Source organism: Nycticebus coucang, chromosome 21 (genome assembly GCF_027406575.1).
Source record: "Nycticebus coucang isolate mNycCou1 chromosome 21, mNycCou1.pri, whole genome shotgun sequence".
Classification (NCBI taxonomy): Eukaryota; Metazoa; Chordata; class Mammalia; order Primates; family Lorisidae; genus Nycticebus; species Nycticebus coucang.
The window spans coordinates 42511402-42532398 of NC_069800.1; the positions used below are offsets into that span (position 1 = coordinate 42511402).

At 42.4% G+C, this 20997-nt stretch overlaps 2 protein-coding genes across 14 annotated transcripts in view; both read right to left on the reverse strand.

Moving 5' to 3' along the window:
• The window catches only part of LOC128574264 (RNA-binding protein 12), a 39262-nt gene extending 24510 nt beyond the window's left edge, over positions 1-14752 (reverse strand). For 2 of the 11 annotated variants that reach the window (XM_053574954.1, XM_053574962.1), the window contains exon 1: positions 3456-3692. In XM_053574954.1, the coding sequence (XP_053430929.1) occupies positions 3456-3542 (87 nt within the window). In that variant the 5' untranslated portion in view covers positions 3543-3692. Of the gene's footprint in view, positions 1-1384; positions 5003-8261; positions 8347-8402; positions 8454-14580 lie in introns of those variants that run through there. The other 9 variants (XM_053574953.1, XR_008376656.1, XM_053574956.1 and 6 more) reach the window with 9 other exon arrangements.
• Positions 14753-19610: 4858 nt separating this feature from the next.
• NFS1 (NFS1 cysteine desulfurase) overlaps positions 19611-20997 on the reverse strand; it is a 32318-nt gene continuing 30931 nt past the window's right edge. For all 3 annotated transcript variants that reach the window (XM_053574978.1, XM_053574976.1, XM_053574977.1), the window contains one exon: positions 19611-20346. In XM_053574978.1, the coding sequence (XP_053430953.1) occupies positions 20283-20346 (64 nt within the window). In that variant the 3' untranslated portion in view covers positions 19611-20282. The remainder of the gene's footprint in view (positions 20347-20997) is intronic.

The window sequence follows — 20997 nt, forward strand, 5'->3', positions numbered from 1 at the left end:
AGTTTTCCTTTTCAGCATTTTCTAAGATGTAGAAATAACAAAGCAGTTGCAATAAAGTATATGAAATATTTAATAAGAATTACGAACATATAACCAAAATAAATTGTGAAAAAAAATAAAGGAGTTTTATCTTTAAACAACCCATTTTTCTAAAATGAAAATAGTCAGCTTTCCAATGGGGAAAATATCTGTGGTTGAAATAAGACTCGCAAGCAGCATTGAAGTTTTTTGCATTGTCTTTGGAATGAAAAGTGATTACTTAACAGAAAACTTAAATTGAACAGCATACACAAACATCATATCACTTTTTAAGTTGGGGAGGCAGTTATCTAATGATCTGTGTCAAAGCAAATTTGTATTCGTTAATTATCAAAAGACCCACAGTGCAGCCACCTCTTCTTTTAGAGTCTAAACAATCCCTTCTTTAAGCAAAAATCCTGTACTGTCAATTCTTTAAGAGTGTAGTGATCAAAAGGCTTTCCAACTCTTATCACACAAATGAAAACTGTTGCCACTCAATGCGGCGCGACGCTGTATTTCAGTGTTCCACTAACTTGCAACACCAAAAAGGCACTATTATATATATATATATATTTTTAAAAGACTGACCCTTCTGTAAATACACTGATTTGTAGGAAATGTTGGGGATGTTTAAAACCAAAGCAAGAGGACCATGTAAAAGATAGTTTGTTTTTCATGATATCTCACCAATCTCCCATTTTGTATATTTATGATAATATAATGTGACACATCTTTAGAGCATTTTAACTAAGGAAAGTAACCCTAATTAGAGCCTTTTGTGGCAATAAACAGGACACTATAAAGCAAATGTTTTCATGACAAGGACACTTACCAACCAGAACCTATTGTGCTCCTCCTGCCCTAGTGTCCTGAATGCCAAAGAAAATAGTATAAAAGGGCAAGGAGTTCCAATTTGCTCCCCTCTGGCAGCTGCACTTGTCCTCTGCATTAAGAATTTTTGTACACAGGCTCCTGATCGAACAACTATGCCAAAAAGTCTCCAATTAAGAGGATTAAACACATTATCAATCTATGAACCAGCTTATAGATCTTTTATTCTATAATACTGCTAATAAAGCTAACAACTTCAACTTCAGTTTTTAAAAAAACCTTGATATAATGATGCTCTTAATTTATTAAGAGACTCCCTCTGTTTTCAAAGGCCAAAATTTCATATATATTGGGACAAAGGAAAATTGTTACAGCAATTAGTCCAACATAGACTGGGCTTCAAATCAAGCATCTTAAACGCTGATTATTAAAAATGGTTTCTGGTTTTTGATGCTATTCAAACAACATGAACACTTTTGAAACCCACTAAACTAAAACTTGACGGTCAAACCAAAAAGGCTCTGGCAGGTAGAGAACTCTATAGTTTATTTTTATGACAAAAGTCTTATTCCACACAGTTCTATGTATGACATTAGAAATCAAAGTTGTAGCACAAAATCATGTGTGGAGTTATATATTTAGGAAAAAATAGCAACAAAACAGTTCTGCTCATTTACAAATGAGTCAATTAGGCAAACAAAGCAGCAACTTCTGAAGCAGGACTGTCTATACAGCAAGAACCCTCAAGAAGCAATAAAGGTACATACAATGAATCTGTATACAGAGATTTTATTCAACTTTTAAAGAAAATGAGGACTTTAGACAAAGTTTTACCCTATAACAAAGCAAATCTGTCCAGCTTTAAACCAAATTCTGAGTAGCCAACTTCTATTTTCAGCAGCTGGCAAGAGCCACACCCTCAATGAGCTCTACTTTCTATTTTCTTCATCCCATATGGTATAAAACAAAACCAATCTAGACTCCTTGATAAGCTTCATGTGGTCATTTGAGTTTTACAAATAGTTTCTCTAATGGTATGCCAAAATCATTTTTGTGTTCTCTCCAGATAGCTTTACTATAACATATAGCAACGTTTATCCTGTAGTGAGTCTTCTATAAACAGTCAACCAATGCTCTATGTTATGGAAACCAATCTATATGCAAATGAAACAATCCACAGGTTCTAACCTGGAAATACTAAACAATCTGGATGCATTAATCACAGCAACATGAAGATCTATAAAGAATTTATGTGAATGGCTACCCTAATACAAGTTTTACTTTTCTTGAGCCTATAGGCCTGTCATTTAAATCAATGACAGCAGCTGTAGCTTCATCCCGAGATTCAAAGGCCACCATGGCTTCACCTGTGGGCATACCTTTTTCATTGTATTTTAAACACACTGAGCCTGGGATTACTTGATAACCATAAAAGAAATCTAAAATCTCATCAATAGACACGGTAAAGGGCATGTTCTGAACTTTAATTACTGTGGGTCCTGGTTTCCCAGAACTAGATCCAAAGCCAGGGGGACCGCCAATATGGATTGGCCCAGGCCCAGGCCCAGGCCCGGGCCCAAAAGCTGGTGGCCCACTCAAATGCCCAGGGGCACTTCCAAGACCAGGAGGGCCACTTCCAAAACCAGGGGGACCACCTAAACTACCAGGGGGACCATTTCCAAAATTCTGAGGGCCCCCTCCAAATCCTGTTGGCCCGCTTAAATTATTTGGTCCACCTCCAAAACCTGGAACATCCAGTCCTAGACCAGGCAAACCACTGTTTCCAACTGAAGGCATACTGGGCCTAGCATCACCAAAGGCCCCTCCCAATCCTGGAGGAGGAAGTGGTGGCCCAAAGGCATTTGACCCACCAAAATTACCAGGAAAGTTAAATGGAGGCCCACTGTTGACCTCCTTTGATCCTACAGTCAGGAAGGCATGTTCTTCACCTCCTGCAGTGGGCATTCCTGCACCAGGTAGTCCTGCACCGGGCAGTCCCGCACCGGGCATTCCGGCACCGGGCATTGCTGCACCAGGCATTGCCACACCGGGCATTCCTGCACCGGGCATTCCAGCACCGGGCAGTCCCGCACCAGGTATTCCAGCACCGGGCATTCCAGCACCAGGCAATCCTGCACCGGGCAATCCTGCACCAGGCAATCCTGCACCAGGTATTCCTGGTACTGCAGGATTACCTGGCACAGGCATCTTTAATCCCTTCTTTCCTTGGGCTGGGGGATTTTTCTCAATCTCTCTCATGTCTTCTAGGGTAACTATGTGAACAAAAGCTTCTCTCCCATTAAGTTTCTTACGGTGTAAGCGTTCAGACTTACGTGCATCATCTTCATTTTTAAACTGAACCAATGCCTGTCCTAGACCTTGCCCATTGTTATCAACAAGAACATGTACAGCATTTTCATCCACTGGGATTCCTTCTAGAAACTGAAGAACATCCATCTTGGTAATGCTGAATGGAATATTTGTAATGTGGGCACAGATTTTGCCAGAGTTGCCATCCCCCTCTGGATTTAATATAATTTCCCTCTGGTCATAGCTGAAGTTCTGCAGTCTTTTTCGAATCATATCTATCTTTTCTAGCATACCTTTTTTAGTAATTGGATGAACTTGAATAAAGCGATTGCCCATGTACTGTTTATGACGACACAAAGCAGCCTTATAGTCAGCCTCATTCCTGAACTCTACAAAGCCTTCACCAGTTGCTTTCCCGTTGGGTCCATAAGCTATATAAATACTATCTTCCACAATATCCAACTTTTTAAAAAAATCAATGACATGTTTGTTTTCTGCTTCAAATGGTAGCCCTTTCAAGTAAACACAAAACCCAGCCTCATGTGGTGATCTTGACCTTGACCTTTTCTGCCCACTGGGCGATTTTGACCTGGAAACTGTCTGAGGAGGTGGATGTGTTTGTCCAGAAGTTCCCATGTTTTGCTTAAAAGTGATATGGCCTCCAGCAGCTACCCACTGTCTTTCTGTGGCAGGGCTAACCTCCACATAGCGTTGAATCATCAGCATTCTATTTCGTTTCAAAGCTTCAAATGTATCTTGAGGGGAGAGAAACTTAACCAATCCATTCCCATTATTTCGACCTACATGATCTTTCAACAAATGTACTGCATCAACACGGAGCCCATGGAAAAAATCTCTGACATCATTTTCCGTGGCAGAAAAGGGCATTCCATGCACACTGACGTAGAGATCATCAGGGTTGATGGGAAGTGGCTTCACACTGTTTTGAGAGTTCATCTGGATAGGGTTAACAGGATTCAATGGACCCAGAAACATATGGTTCAGGTTATTGTTCAGATTCACAGGCGCTCCAGAGCCATTCATTCCAGCAGGGAGAGGTGCCACAGGTGGCGGATTCAAGGGCGGCATGCCCGACATGGGTGGCAGTGGGGTTATGGGTGGCACAGAAGGGACTGGGGGAATTGGGGGCACAGGAGGCACAGGAGGCAACGTAGGTACTGGAGGAGGAACTGGTATTGGGGGAATGGACGGCATTGGTGGCAAAGATGGCATTGCTGGGATTGGAGGAATTGGTGGCGGTGGGACTGTGTTCATTGGAGAGGCTGCACTTGGAACAGTTGAGCTAAACGTTGGGCTCCCAAAAGAAGCCCCCATATTTGGAGGAGCTGTTCCTATGCTGGCTGTCGAAAATGTCTGTATGTTTTTGTTGCTTTCATGAACAGAAGTAGTGGCAGTAACTACACTAGGTGAAGGATTATTAAAGTTGGGTACTGTTGTAGGCAAGTTTACCCTGCCACTCATTCCTGAGCTAGGTGGTGGTCCTGCTCTACTAGCATTTGCTGGTGGTATATCTAAGTTGGCAGTTTCAAAACGCCTACGACTCAGTTCAATCATATTCTGCATTTCCGTTTTACTACTCAACAACAGTGTTACTTTTGACCCTTTAATTGTACCACCTGTGCGCATCATACCAAGCCTTGCATCTTCATCAGTGGCAAAAACGATGAAAGCCTCACCCAGTTCACCCCCTACAATATGCACGCCCCCATCAGGGATGGTCAATCCAGAGAAGAAGTGGCGAATGTCCATGGTCCCCGCCACAATTGGGAGACCTTGCAAACGGATGACCACAGCCATGCTGCGCTGAAACCACACACACCTGCAGATGAGAAAAGGCAACGGCCAGGTCAGACTCCTGTTTATCACACCAATTTTAGCTATAAGAATGACCAGCTACCTTATTAGGCCCTCAAATATTCCCTCAAGCTATCACAGGCAATGTCTTTAATTTAGATATCCTAAAAACTGAATATTATATGCCATTTACAATGTAAGACCTAGATAATTTCAACTCCTAAAAGGCATTAGTAATGGAAGCAATAAGCAGTCCAGCCCCAAGACTCAAAAGGCTCAGGAAAAAACAACTGTACAAACAGTAAAATCACTATGTACAACATTCAGACCACTAATCATTCGGTAAGAATTAAAATAAATGTGTAAGTCAATTCAGGGAAAAAAGTTTAATAATATACAGGAGGAAAACATGCAAAGGTTGCATTGAAGTTAATGTTTAAAAGTGATTTAGCATCTTCCCTATACATTTGATAATTTTATAGACTTATCAGTGTGATTTTATAGAGCTCAGTCTCAACATGCAACAGAAATAGAAAACTAGAATACTAATGAATTAGAAACAATACTTAACACTAAAGTAGTTTTCAAGTGCCAAATGAGAGCTGATCCATAATTCATCCTAAAACTTTTCCATCTTCCTTAAAGCTTTATTAAATAAAACTACATATGGAATTATTTAGCATAAACAGGGTTAATACATACTAAGAAGCCAAAAAGAAATACTAAATAGCGTAGCCAAAATCTGAGTTTCCTATATTCATTTACCCTAAAATAGAACATGGTTATAGTGCCATCCACTGACTGTTTTAATTAAAACTCAGGTCCAGCGACTCATACCAAAACAAAACCCTCCATTAAAAAAAAAAAAAAAAAAAGGCGGCGCCTGTGGCTCAAAGGAGTAGGGCACCAGCCCCATATGCCGGAGGTGGCAGGGTGGCAGGTTTAAACCCAGACCCGGCTAAAAAAAAAACGCAAAAAAAAAAAAAAAAATCAGTCTTGTTTTTCCCCTAGGGAAGGACTGACAATGAAAAGTAGGTATTTTTTGTTTTTTGTTGCAGAAGAACTTAGGGTGTGAACCTTACTCTGGGGTTGTTATAGTCTCTGATCCTAAGTAAATCCTGTGGGACATCTGGTTACTGACCACCTTTAATATTGTCTGTTTTTATTTAATCAAAGTTTCAAATTTCAGCATTTCAGTTCTAAAGGCTTCTAAGAGCAAATGCAAGGGCAGTCCAATATAGTAATACAAACCAAATTCATGGGACTTTAACGTGGTCAACATAGGGTGTTTTCTAAGCCATCTTAATATGAACTTTTAAATATAAGCCTATTAAAATGGCTCTGTGACCTCAAGGAAGTAATAAATTATTTAAGATTTGGTTTTATTACTTCTTAAATAAGAACACTAGAAGGAACAAGGTTTCCTATTGTAACAGCTAAGAATTCTGAAATTCCATAAAACCAGTTCTTTAATGTCGAGTATTATATGAATACTAATTCAATGCAACAAAGTCTTTAATTATATCTCAATATTATGATCACTGTTTACAAACAAAAAATACATTGTTTGGATCTTTAGTTTTATCACACACTTACACACAAAAATAAAGTGACCTTCAAATTTAATACAAAAAAAACATAGGCAGTAGGCCTGGCACAGTGGCTCAGGCCAATAATTCAGCACTCTGGGATGTTAAGGCAGGTGGAATGCCTGAACTCATGAACTTGACACCAGCCTGAGCAAGACTGAGACCCCATCTCCAAAAAATAGCTCAATGGTTAGGGCACCAGCCACAGCACTGGGGCTGGTGGGTTCGAACTGGCCAGGGCCTGCTAAACAATGACAACATTAACAAAAAAATAGCTGGGCCTATGTTCAAATAAAATTTTTCTAAACAACAACAACAAAAAAAAATAGCTGGGCGATGTGGCAGGGCCTGTAGTCCCAGCTACTTGGGAGGCTGAGGCAAGAGAATCACTTAAGCCTAAGAGTTTGAGGTTGCTATGAGCTATGAGGCCATGGCACTCAATCCCAGGATAACTGAGCGAGACTATGTCTCAAAAAAAAAAAGACAGGTAAACAGAAAATGCTCTTTCTGAGACGGACAATCATAAAACACTAGAATATAGGGAGGATGTGGAAGCTTTTCATTTATGGACTGTTAAGAAGTCAACTAGAAAAATTAACACTAAAAAATTAACATCATACCAATAGACTCTTTTCTCCTTACTTACTATTAAGCAGCCCAGAAGTTCATAAAGAAGTTTCCAAGTCATTAAATCAAATTCATATTCCTTACTGAATCTGCAATTGGTGGCTATATATGCAAAACTAAGAGATAACATTCCTGTTCAACTTCTAAAAATGCTTAATCAATGCTTTTTTTGTATGGGGACTGTCCCGGGCAATCCAGGTACCCAAACAACTTGAAAGAGATGTATTAGTTTGCAAAAGCACAATAAAATAGCAAATTGATATAATCCCAAGAACACAAAAATTGAACACTTGGCTAAAGTACACAGTTAAGTTTTTAAACCATTTACTGTTGAGTAGGGATTCAATGAAAGTCTGTACAAGGTATACATGAAAACACACTATTGTGGGCGGCGCCTGTGGCTCAAGGAGTAGGGCGCCGGTCCCATATGCCGGAGGTGGCAGGTTCAAACCCAGCCCTGGCCAAAAACCACAAAAAAAAAAAAAAATGAAAACACACTATTGAAAATCTGCCTCAGATTACCAGCTAGAAAAGAGTTGATTAAACTAAAGTAGAGCACAAAATTTATTTATAAAGCTATCTGTAAAGTTTTTAGGTTCTGAAAAATATGAAATAACACCTGCCATTCTGGCACTAAGTAACTACTTGACAGATAAGTTATTTCAACCTATCTTGGGCCTACCTTAGTTAAAGAGTTAGATTCCATTTGCTAAGGTTCCATCTGAAGTCTAAAATGTATACTCTGAAACATGACCCAATACCTAACTATACATAACACCTTATGGAATATAAATAACCATAAACAAGCACACATATTTGTAATTAGTCTAAAATTACAATCAGGAATGCAGCAGAAAAAAATGCATCCATATAAAACTGATCCCCAAAGGAAGCAAGAACTGTTCAAGGTACCCTCCTATCCACCCCTAGTCCCTCAGATAAACTTGTACAAAAGGAAAAAAACCACACACACACACAATTTATTTACTACACATATTTTCGTGTTTTTTAATAAGCTGACTCATTTTATTTTGTATAAAAGCAAACTCTCTATTCAAAATCTCTTACCTGATAAAACAAGAGATGTATTTTCTTAACAAGAGGTAGAGGCCAAGTCAATCCTGTGGGCAACCAATTAAAACCAACTTTTAGACTGCAATAGAGAATAAATGGAGGCAAAAATCAATGCAGGAAACACAAATCACTCACAGGCCACACTGAACTGTACATTATGAAGGCGAGTCTGAAACCACCAGAGTACTTCATTAGAATGCACGTCCAAAAAAAAAAAAAAAGAAGAAAGGAAAAGACATGAACCAAAATCCCACATGTGCTTTTTGCTTGCTTTTGCTTTCAAATATGAGTATGTCTCAAAATATTTACATACATCAAGAATGTGTCAAAAATTAGCCCCAAAATGAACTGATTGAAAACTAAAACAGTCATAAAGCTCAGCTTCACAGGTGGTAACTGCTTTTACCACTTGATAATTAAACCAGTCCAGAAAACAAGTCTACTTCCCCAGGTTCTCACCAAAGTTTTGATGAAAAAGCACAAGTCTGCACAATAACAATTACTAGAAAAAGTAAGTCATCAATTTAACGATACTCATGGAAGTTATTGCAAGTACTATTTCAATATATTTTCTTTTGAACCAAAACACATCAAATATCATAAAACAAATGAAATAAAAGTTGTGGCTATAAAGATTAATTCCCCTGGGGTTCAAACTACTAAAGAAAAGTACTTTTTCTTCTTCTGATATCACAACAGTTCCAAAAAAACCTCTTTAAAAAAATCCCTAAGTGTCTGGCATATTAAGAGCACTTTCCCAAGTAAAAACAGTCACTCATCTTTCACTGGAACTTTTTCCAAAACGGTGAAGTTATAAAACAATTCCCAAGCAATCAATACGACCAAATGACTAGATAACTACATTTAAAAGGTTATTTTTTTTAATTCAGAGAAAAAAGTAGAAGAAAACTGTCACTGTTCAGAATTAAGATTATCAACAGAAGGCTCGCTGGCTAGGGCGCCTGACACATACACCGGAGCTGGCAGTTTCAAATCCAGCCTGGGCCTGCCAAACAACAATGACAATTACAACCAAAAAATAGCCGGATGTTGTGGTGGGCACCTGTTGTCCCAGCTACTTGGCAGGCTGAGGCAAGGGAATCGCTTAAGCGCAAGAGTTGGAGGCTGCTGTGAGCCGTGACACTACAGCACTCTACCGAGGGTTGACATAGTGAGACTACGTCTCCAAAAAAAAAAAGATTATCAACAGAAGATTATTTATCCAAATAATGCTCATTTTTAAACTAATATCTTTCAAAATCAAGACACTAGTGAGCTTAATATTCACCACCAAAAAGTAAACATAATTCAAAAATTTGAAGTGTTCTTCCAAACTTTTTAAAAGGTCAAGCTAAACATCCCCTAGTCAACTGTATTCAAATTACTAAACAATGAGATTGTTTAGCCACAAAAAGCTATGCAAATTCCATCAACGCACTTTCAAAAGCCCAAAGCAAGGTACAAATCTAGTCTAATTGCACCTAAAGAATCTAAACTCTCTTCAGTTAAAAGCCATATCTAGTTAACCGAACTAGTCACAAAAGAAGATGTGAAATAGAAAAAGCTTGCTTCAAGTAAAACAATGAGGAAGACCATTAATTACAGTATTTATGCACAGGTTTAACTTTAATAGGCAGGGTAATTTTGTAGTTAAGCACTTGTGATAAACATGTGACCCCTAGTGGAAACTCCAATTCTAAAGGTTTGGTATGGGGGCCAGGACATTTGTCCTAAATACACGGGAAATAAGTTCCTCATTCTCTTTCCTTCCACACCCAAAAAGGCACCATATGTCCATATGGAGAAGGACAAATTCAGCCAGTTAAGCTCAAAGGGAACTCCCTAGGTCTATTCTCAAAGTATTAAAAAAAAAAAAAATTCTACAAGGTTACCCAAAATTACTTCAAAAAGGAGCAAACTTTTCATTCCACAAGGCAAGGCTGAAAGGCTCAATTAAATCTGGCAAATGCCTAGTTCAAGTTGTATGTGTTCAATTTAAAGTACAAAATTAATCCAGATATAAATTTGTGATTCACATGGGTGGCGCCTGTGGCTCAGTGGGGAGGGCGCCGGGCCCCATATACTGAGGGTGGCAGGTTCAAACCCGGCCCTGGCCAAACTGCAACAAAAAATAGCCGGGTGTTGTGGCAGGCGCCTGTAGTCCCAGCTACTTGGGAGGCTGAGGCAGGAGAATCACCTAAGCCCAGGAGTTGGGAGTTTGCTGTGAGCTATGACACCATAGCACACTACCAAAGGTGACAAAGCGAGACTCTGTCTCCCAAAAATAAATAAATAAATAAATAAGTAATTTGTGGGCTCAGCGCCTGTGGCTCAAGCTAAGGCGCCAGCCACATACACCTGAGCTGGCGGGTTCGAATCCAGCCCGGGCCTGCCAAACAACAATGATGGCTGCAACCAAAAAATAGCCGGGTGTTGTGGCAGTCCCAGCTGCTTGGGAGGCTGAGGCAGGAGAATCGCTTGAGCCCAGGATTTGGAGGTTGCTGTGAGCTGTGATGCCATGGTACTCTACCCAGGGCGATAGCTTGAGGCTCTGTCTCAAAAAAAGAAAAAAAATTGTGATTCTCTTCTATTTCAGCAAAGAGGAAGTCCTATCCTACTGCATACCAAGGAAAAATGTGCAGAAAACTGAAGCTAAATGCCAGAACTTCATAACCCTTGGTATTACATTTTTTTGTTCAAAAAAGAAAGGTGAATGGAAAAGGTACACTGCTTTTATCTGTTTTGATACCACACTTTGTAAAGACCACAATAATCTAATAGTGGCAACCCTGTTTTCCAACCTACTCATTCCTGTGTTCTAAATGTCAGCTAGCAAATAAATGCAGCATTCCAAAATCAAAAATCCATCCCACTGACCTTAAAATTTGCTGAACTTCAGGAAGATGGGACTGAAATAATTCTACACACAAAAAAACATCTAAAATACATATTTTATCTATGGATAAAGCTTAATGTAGGAAAGGAGAAAATGGGCCTGATTTGGCATTAAATCCATGGATATATTTTAGAAGATCTAAAACAAGAAGCCTGCATTAGTATGTTTTCATGTTAAGAATTAGTCCTGGGCGGCGCCTGTGGCTCAGCGGGTAGGGCGCCGGTCCCATATGCCGGAGGTGGCGGGTTCAAACCCAGCCCCCGGACAAAAAAAAATAAATAAATAAAAGAATTAGTCCTAACAGAGTCTTTCCTTCTGCTTCACAAATGCTAGATACACGCACAAACTACAAATATCTGCTACAAACAATTAGTATGTTAAGACAACAGACTTTCTTGTCACTTGGAATTTCAGAATATAATGTTTGACAACAAATCTCTATCAAAAAGTCAAGGTATTAACTATAACTTGACCATTTCCACTCTTAAACACCCACAGTAAACTTTAACTTTGTTCAGTCATCAGTCTAAAAGACGAGTAGGGTACGGCAGAGCTGAGTTCTTAAACTCCCAAAGAAACAAAAAACGAGCAACCCCTCAAAAGTCCACCTCAGAGATTAGCAACAGAAAATAAATCACAATGGGCACAATGCTATAAAGCAGTATAATCACATTATGGTAGGCATTATGAAACCACCACAAATTCATCCACTTGATTTTTGACCCCCAACCCCACAGAACACATTTCAGATTCTGGGATTATTATTCTCTATAAAAAAATTCTTCTGACACTGCTGGAGATACATCCCTTTTATAACACATTACTCAAGTTTTCTCATTAACTTCCATTCAGTACTCAAAGGCAGCAAATCAGAAGACTTTTCTAAACAAGATAGTCCTTCTGCCAAAAAGATTTTAATATTGTTTCTCAATCCGCCCCCGCATGCCAACAAAAATATCCCTTACCATTTAAACTTCAAAGTAAAATTATTACTTCAAGCCTAACCAACAACATTCACCTTCACTATGGTTTTAAATTTAATTAAACTCTGCATAAACCAAAAGGCATATGGATGTTGGTAGGAAAATCTGATAAACTATTAAACAAAATTATGTTCTGTTTAGTTGACCTAAAACATTTAACAGTATTCATTTACAAACATGAAGCACTAGCAGCCCAGACAAAAAGATATGAAACTGGACAACCATCTGTGCATTTTATTGACATCTAAAAACATCTCTTGGGTGGCGCCTGTGGCTCAGCGGGTAGGGCGCCGGTCCCATATGCCGGAGGTGGTGGGTTCAAACCCAGCCCCGGCCAAATTAAAAAAAAAAACAAACAAACAAAAAAAAAAAAAATCTCTTGTGCAACCAGTTACTGACAGTTCTTTCCTATAATATCTACAAAAGAAAACATCCACACTGAAAAAGATAGTAGCTCTCTGTGAGTTGGAATAAAAACAGTATCAAATTGTCAATGGACTCCAGCACCTGGAACACAAAGGCTCACAAAATCAAGTTTCACATCCAGAAATTGTACCAGCAACTCCCAAACTCTAAATACACAGTCATCAAAATATTTGGCATGTCCAAGAAAGTGAAAGAAGCCTAATGTTTACTCGTATTAACAGGTATGTTCCAAGCTAACTACAACAATGGTTTCTAAAACAGCACATTTTTACCTAACAGATGTGAACATTAAAAAAATTAAAATTATTCATGAAATCCAAAGTAATCAACATTAAACTGAACATAGGAAAGTGATAACGCATTGTTTCATTAAACTGCCCAATTAATACATACTAAGCACATCTTCATGAAATTTTATATAAATACGTCCGACATTTCGTTTTCTTCATAAACTACCATAAAGTTATTTGAACCACCTTTAACAGTTCTTCCCGACTTAAAAAAAATCTTGGAAAATGCCTGAACACAATTTCTTTCCATTAAATCCAGAATCCTCCATTCTATCGAAACTACCAAATTTCAAAACAAGTACAACCAGTCTTGAATTGTATTTCTATAATAATTAAAAAAAAAAAGACTTTCCTACAAGTGCAGACTTGAAAGATTATTTTCAAGTCCAAATGCTCCGAAATGCATTAACAGTATATACAAATCAACAGGTCCCGAGCAATTCTTGTTTCTAAACTACATTTTACAAACATTATGCCATTTCAAACCATTCAAGCAAGAAGCTCTAAAAAGAAAACTTCAGTCACAAGCCTCTCCTTTCAACAAAATTCACTTGCCGTCACTTTTTCCAGTATTGACCAGCATCACCACCTCAAAACGGTCCCTGCCAACGACCCCAATTTACATTAGGTCATCTCTAGGAATCCAGGAGCCAAGGCGAGTTTTAGGGTTCAAAAACCTCCTAAGCCTGCAACTCTTAGTACACGCCGTTCAGCTGATATGTTTAGTTAGTAACCCTCACTGGAGCCCCCCCAGATATTTTACTATAAAACACACACTGGAGGCACACAAGAAGCACACAAGCTTATAACCAAGCAACTAAGCCTGCTGCATCCAAGTCCACCCATCACTAACCTGTAGCTCCTCAAAGGCCCGCCCACCCATCACACGTGGTACTAAACTGGAGCAACCAATCTTCCCACGAACTCAACTCTCCATCAAGAACATCCACCCTCCAAATCCCATCGACCTTGTCTTCCCTCAGTACGTCGTAAGGGTGCTGGTCACAACAGCCCCTTTCCTACTTGGGGACCAAGTGCTTGGTATTTTACTACAATGCTCACGCCTTGGGAGGCATACTCACCCTCCACTTTTTAGCTGCAGAGGCCCGCTTCCCAAACTGCTAGTCTCAGTAGAGTAAGCTCCTACCTACATGGGCCTTGAGGGCATCTCACTGCAACCCTCCCCATCCCCCTTCAGGCCAAAAAAGCAGCCCATTCAGATTATTTCCTTCCAGCATTCACTACACTTTTCTGACTACAGCTTCCTCCCCACACGTGTGACTGCAGCCCCCTTTTGCTGGTAGGCCAAGGAGGCCTCCTTTCCTTTCCTGTCCTATTATCTCCGCACTTCGGAGCATAGAGGTGTAGATATAACCCCTAACGTATTGAGGAACGATAATCTCCCCCATTCGTTAGCTCGCAGGCCGATAGTTCACCCAGCTCCGGCCTCCTCCCTCTCTCAGACCACGGGAGCGCCTTCGCTATGGCCGCGTCCCCACTTGAGTACTCAGGCTCATCCTCCCCCGCCTCTTTCTTGCATCCTCTCAGAGCTAGATGCGCAAGTGGAACCCCAGATCCCCCGCAGCCCTGCCCCGACCCTTTGTGTGGGGCGCTCGCTGCGGCTGGCTCCAAGGCCTCCGAAGGCCCCGCCCCGGGCCACTAAGGGGCGGCTCGAGCCCCGCACAGCCCCGCCCGTTCCGGGGCTGCGGGAGTCTTACCGGGGAGAACTGCGCGGCACCAGAACCCAGACCCGAGTTACCCCCCGCGCGAGTGCCTCCGCCCCGCGGCCGACAGCCCCAGCCCGAACGGCTTCCCGGAGCCCACTGCCGCCAACACCTCCTTCGCTGCTTCACAAAATGGCCGCCGGCCCGCTCAGTCGCTCCGCGTTCCAGAAGGGGGTGGGATCAAGCGGGTGACGTCAGGGGGACGCGCAAGCGTGGTAAGGGTCTCCGGCAAGCTCCCGGAAGTAGCTGATATTTGTGGTTGGAGGTGTTTTCAGTCAGCGCTGGAAAACATTTGCGCACCAATGTCTACCTTAGGCAAGTGGCGCTGCGCGGTAGGATCCGTATGCGTAAGCCGCAGGCCCCTCTCTAGGAGACATTGTGCAAATTGCTTCACATCTTTGAGCCTCTTCGAAAGGAGGGAAATTGTACGTAGGCCTTGAAGAATTAAAGATTAAATGGACCACGAAATAGAGGCTAGTTCTTTTGATTATGGCCAGACAAACGGCAAACCTTTTTTTTTTTTTTTCGTTTAAAAATTTCAATCCGGGCGGCCCCTGTGGCTCAGTGAGTAGGGCGGGGTGGCGGGTTCAGACCCAGCCCCGGCCAAACTGCAACAACAACAAAAAAAAATAGCCGGGCGTTGTGGCGGGCGCCTGTAGTCCCAGCTGCTGGGAGGCTGAGGCAAGAGAATCGCGTAAGCCCAAGAGTTAGAGGTTGCTGCGAGCCGTGTGACGCCAGGGCACTCTACCCGAGGGCGGTACAGTGAGACTCCGTCTCTACAAAAAAAAAAAAGAAGGGTGGCGCCTGTGGCTCAAAGGAGTAGGGCGTGGGCCCCATATGCCAGAGGTGGCGGGTTCAAACCCAGCCCAAGCCAAAAACTGCAAAAAACAGAAGAAAAAACTCTTCTCAAGCTGCTTTGGCCCTGGCCCCCAAACTCCCTCCCCCTACCATACAGTATCAGCTTGATGATACTCAGTAACTGACCTAGTCTTCCAAGTGAGAAAGTGAGGCCCAGGCGGTGCCTGTGGTTCAGTGAGTAGAGCATACAGCGGGTGGAGGGTTCAAACCCAGCCCCAACCAAACTGCAACAAAAAGTAGCCAGGCGTTGTGGTGGGTGCCTGTGGTCCCAGCTACTTGGGAGGCTGAGACAGGAGAATCGCCTAAACCCAGGGGTTGGAGGTTGCTGTGAGTTGTGATGCCACAGCGATAAAGTGAGACTCTGAAATTCTAAATTCTCAGAAATCCAAGAAGATTTTAAGAGGTTGGAATGGTAGACTTGACTGGTGGTAGGCCAATATGCTAAAAACAGCAAATTGAAAAAGCAGGACACACTTTTAAACCAAACTTGTAGATAATATATGCACTTTGTCGGTATAACATAGTTCATTAAAAACAAAATCTATGGGCGGCGCCTGTGGCTCAGTCGGTAAGGCGCCGGCCCCATATACCAAGGGTTGCTGGTTTATACCCGGCCCCGGCTGAACTGCAACCAAAAAAAAAAAAATCTAAATGCACTATGAGGCTCGGTGACTGTGGCTCAAGTGGCTATGGCTCCAGCCACATACACACACCTGACCTGGCGGATTCAAATCCAGCCCCCGCCTGCCAAACAACAATAACAGCTGCAACCAAAAATAGCTGGGCATTGTGGTGGGCACCTGTGGTCCCAGATACTTGGGAGACGGTGGCAGGAGAATTGCTTGAGCCCAGAAGTTGGAGGTTGCTGTGAGCTGTGATGTCATAGTACTCTACCCAGGGTGACAGCTTGAGGCTCTGTCTCAAAAAAAAAAAAAAAACTAAATGCACTGTGATATCCAGGATTGGATCCTGAAATAAAAAGAGGATACAAGTAGAAAAACTAGTGAAAGGTAAATAAAATCTGAAGTTTAGTTAATACTAATGCATCTAAGTTAATCTCTAAACTTTGATTATGTACATAGTTTCTTTGCAACTTTTCAGTAAATCTGGAATTATAGATTATATAAAAAAAAACAGAGAGCCAGGCAGTGTGGCTCACATCTATAATCCTAGCACTCTGGGAGGCTGAGGCAGGAGGATCCCTTGAGCTCAGGAGTTCAAGACCAGCCTGAACAAGAGCAAGACCCCAACTCTATTAAAAATAAAAAAATAAAATGAGCCAGGCTCGGCACGCGTAGCTCCATGGTTAGGGCACCAGCCACATACACTGAGGCAGGTGGATTCAAACCTGGCCCAGGCCTACTCAACAATGATGACAACTGCAACAAGAAAAATAGCCAGTGTTGTGGCGGGTGCCTTGTAGTCCCAGCTACTTGGGAGGCTGAGGCAAGAGAATCAATTGAGCCCAAGAGTTAGAGGTTGCTGTGACATAGTGAGACTGTCTCAACGCTGTAGTCCCAGCTACTCAGGAAACTAAGGCAAGAGGATAGCTTGAGCCCAGAAGTTTGATCTAGGCTGACACTATCACACTCTAGCCAGGGGAAGACAGTGAGACCCTGTCTCGAAAAGAAATAGGGAAAGATAGAAAACCTCTGTAATTTCATCTCCTCCTTCTGCTGTCTATCCTTATTCACTATACTTTAGGCCAGTGGCTTGCAAACATTTTGACCCACATCACCCACAATAAGTACATTTGCAATCTCAAGGTGGCTCATGCCTGTAATCCTAGCACTCTGGGAAGCCGAGGCAATGGATTGCTTAAGCTCACGAGTTCAAGACCAGCCTCAGCAAAAAAGCAAGATCCCCCCGACTCTATTAAAAATAGAGAAACTTGGGCGGCGCCTGTGGCTCAAGGAGTAGGGCCCCGGTCCCATATGCCGGAGGTGGCGGGTTCAAACCCAGCCCCGGCCAAAAAAAAAAAAAAAAAATAGAGAAACTTAGGAAAGAGGATTGCTTGAGTCTGAGTTGGAGGTTGCTGTGAGCTATGATGCCATAGTACTTTACCCAGGGTGACAGCTTGAGACTCTTGTCTCAAAAAAATAATAAATAGGGGCGGCGCCTGTGGCTCAGTGAGTAGGGCGCCGGCCCCATATGCCGAGGGTGGTGGGTTCAAACCTAGCCCCGGCCAAACTGCAACAACAAAAAAATAGCCAGGTGTTGTGGCAGGCGCCTGTAGTCGCAGCTGCTCGGGAGGCTGAGGCAAGAGAATCACATAAGCCCAAGAGCTGGAGGTTGCTGTGAGCCGTGTGATGCCACGGCACTCTACCGAGGCAGTAAAATGAAACTCTGTCTCTACAAAAAAAAAAATATAATAATAATAATAAATAAACAAATAAAAACTAGCCAGGCATTGTGGTGGGTGCCTGTAGTCCCAGTACTCAGGAGGCTGAGGCAAGAGAATCACTTGAGTCCAAGAGTTTGAGGTTGCTGTGAGCTGTAACATAGTACTCTACCAAGGGCAAAGTGAGACTCTGTCCACCCTTCAAAAAAATACATTTGCAACCAGGTATACACAGTCAAACATATAATCAAAATGCCATTCCTTTTTTTTTTTTTTTTTTTAATTTTTTTTGAGACAGTTTCACTATGTTGACCTGGGTAGAGTTCCGTGGCATCATAGCTCATGGCAACCTCAAACTCTTGGGCTCAAGCAATTCTCTTGCCTCAGCCTCCTAAGTAGCTGGGATCACAGGCGCCTGCCACAACATCTGGCTATTTTTTTTGGTTGAAATGTCATTGTTGTTTAGCAGGCCTGGGCTGGGCTTGAACCTGCCACCTTCCGTGTATGTAGCCAGAGCGCTACTGAGCTACAGGCACTGAACAGCCATTCTTAAGTTATGTGCAATGCAGTCTAACATTTTATTTTCTGTCTTTGAAAATGACCTGCTCTTGGTTTCTCAAGCACTTCATGCTTTTCACACTTCAGGCCCTTTTTTCTTGCTGTTCCTTCTCATCTTGTACTCATCCCTGGATGGGCCATCTCTGGCTCTTCATATTTTTGCTTAAGTACCATGTTCTCAGTAAAGCTTTCCTAGAACACCCAGCATAGAAGGTTCTCCCCTATTATTTCCTCTTACTAGTTTCTTTCATAGCACTTTTCGTAATGTATAATATTCTTTTTTTTTTTATAGAGACAGAGTTTCACTTTACTGCCTTCAGTAGAGTGCCATGATGTCACAGGACTCACAGCAACCTCTAGCTTTTGGCTTCTGCGATTCTCCTGCCTCAGCCTCCTGAGCAGCTGGGACACAGGCGCCCGCCACAACGCCCGGATATTTTTTGGTTGCAGTTCAGCCAGGGCTGGGTTTGAACCCGCCACAGAGTCTCATTGTACCGCCCCCAGGTAGAGTGCCGTATCATCACACGGCTCACAGCAACCTCTAACTCTTGGGCTTACACGATTCTCTTGCCTTAGCCTCCTGAGCAGCTGGGACTACAGGCGCCCGCCACAACGCCCGGCTATTTTTTTGTTGTTGTTGCAGTTTGGCAGGGGCTGGGTTTGAACCCGCCACCCTCAGCATATGGGCCGGCGCCCGACTCACTGAGCCACAGGCGCCACCCAATCTATAATATATATATATATATATATATTTTTGTAGAGACAGAGTCTCACTTTATCGCCCTCGGTAGAGTGCCGTGGCATCACATGGCTCACAGCAACCTCCAACTCCTGGGCTTAAGCGATTCTCTTGCCTCAGCCTCCCGAGTAGCTGGGACTACAGGCGCCCGCCACAATGCCCAGCTATTTTTTTGATTGCAGTTCAGCTGGGGCTGGGTTTGAACCCGCCACCCTCGGTATATGGGGCAGGCGCCCTACTGACTGAGCCACAGGCACCGCCCCAATCTATAATATTCTTTATTTATTTCTTGTTTTCCATCTCTCCACTAGAATGAAAACTCAATTCAGGATCCTTTTTAGTCATTGATCAGTGTGTCGCCAATACTCAGAACAAGCCGGGCTCCTAGAAGGCATTTGAATAATTGCTGAGTGAAGAGATATGAAAGCCAACTGAGCCACCTAAGAAAATTAGGTAGAATGGTAGTATTCTCCACAGTACCCAAGTAAAGCTTCCACTTCTCTCTCAGCCTCTTACAAAGACACAGAGTAAATACAAAGTGAGTTTATTTCTCCAGTCTTCAAATTAACAAATTTTAAGGAAAGAAACAAATTATTAGAATAACAGGTGGAGTCATACGGATGATTTCTAGCTCCATTAGATCAAAAGAAGAAAGGACGAAGCATGAGAACGGAAAGGAGGCAAGCCATCTACGAAACTTGCTATTTGTTCTACAGTCAATATGAAAAGATATTCTTTGAAGCCACAAAAAAGATTAAATTGAAGTTGATTATGCTTGTTGCTGAAGAAACCAGTCCAGGTGAGCAGCAGAAAGCAATGACTTAAATGTCCATACAGACCGTTGGGGTCCCTGAACAAAGAGCCTTCTTCTAGTTCCTCTTGCTCTTTCCACCGAGGACGCAGACATGTCCAGCAGCAATATCACAGCAAATGTCTCTACTGCTTTATGATGAAAATGTCCACATATTACACTGATAGAGAAGAACTCCTGGAGAGAAATGGGGTGTATTTCCCCACCAAAGTAGCTGAATCTGGGGAAAGACAGTTTCCTTGTGTTTCTGGCACACAGGCGAGCTGATGCTGAAGTAAATTGGGCTATGCCAATCTGGATCATCCACTGGGCATAACAAGGTAGCTGTTTGTGTATGGGTTGGTGAGGCAGGAAGGACTAGACCAGCATAAAGTCAGGGGCCCACTCTTCTAATGTTGGGTCCACTTGATGCTTTTGAGGTCAATGCCATCTTGAACCATCTCCCAGAGAGGGCTGCCAAAAAGAAGAGATTGTGGATAAGGGCTAAAGACAGGCAGCCAACATTAGGTCCAAGGCCCTGAGCAATGACTTAACCTTCTTTTGTCCTTATCTCTCCTCTGCCTTTTACCCTGGTAGATACTAACAAAAGTCGTTATTAAGTCTTTCCCAGCTACCCATAAGTCCTTATCAGCTCTAGTCTCTCCCAAACTGCCAACAAACAAACATAAACAGGCCCCCCAGGCTCAACTGCTGTGGGACCCTGAGGAACCAACACCCTTGAGACGTGTATAAACAGCAAGTTTCGGGTGGCGCCTGTGGCTCAGTGAGTAGGGCGCCGGCCCATATGCCGAGGGTGGCGGGTTCAAACCCAGCCCCTGCCAAACTGCAACAACAAAAAAAAAATAGCCGGGCGTTGTGGTGGGCGCCTGTAGTCCCAGCTGCTCGGGAGGCTAAGGCAAGAGAATCGCGTAAGCCCGAGAGTTAGAGGTTGCTGTGAGCCGTGTGATGCTACGGCACTCTACCTGGGGGCGGTACAATGAGACTCTGTCTCTACAAAAAAAAGCAAAAAAAAAACAGCAAGTTTCAGCCTCTCTACTAATGCCCACCATCACTTATGACCCACTTTTGAGCATTTGTTTCTGGGTTTTCTTCTAGTTCCCAGTT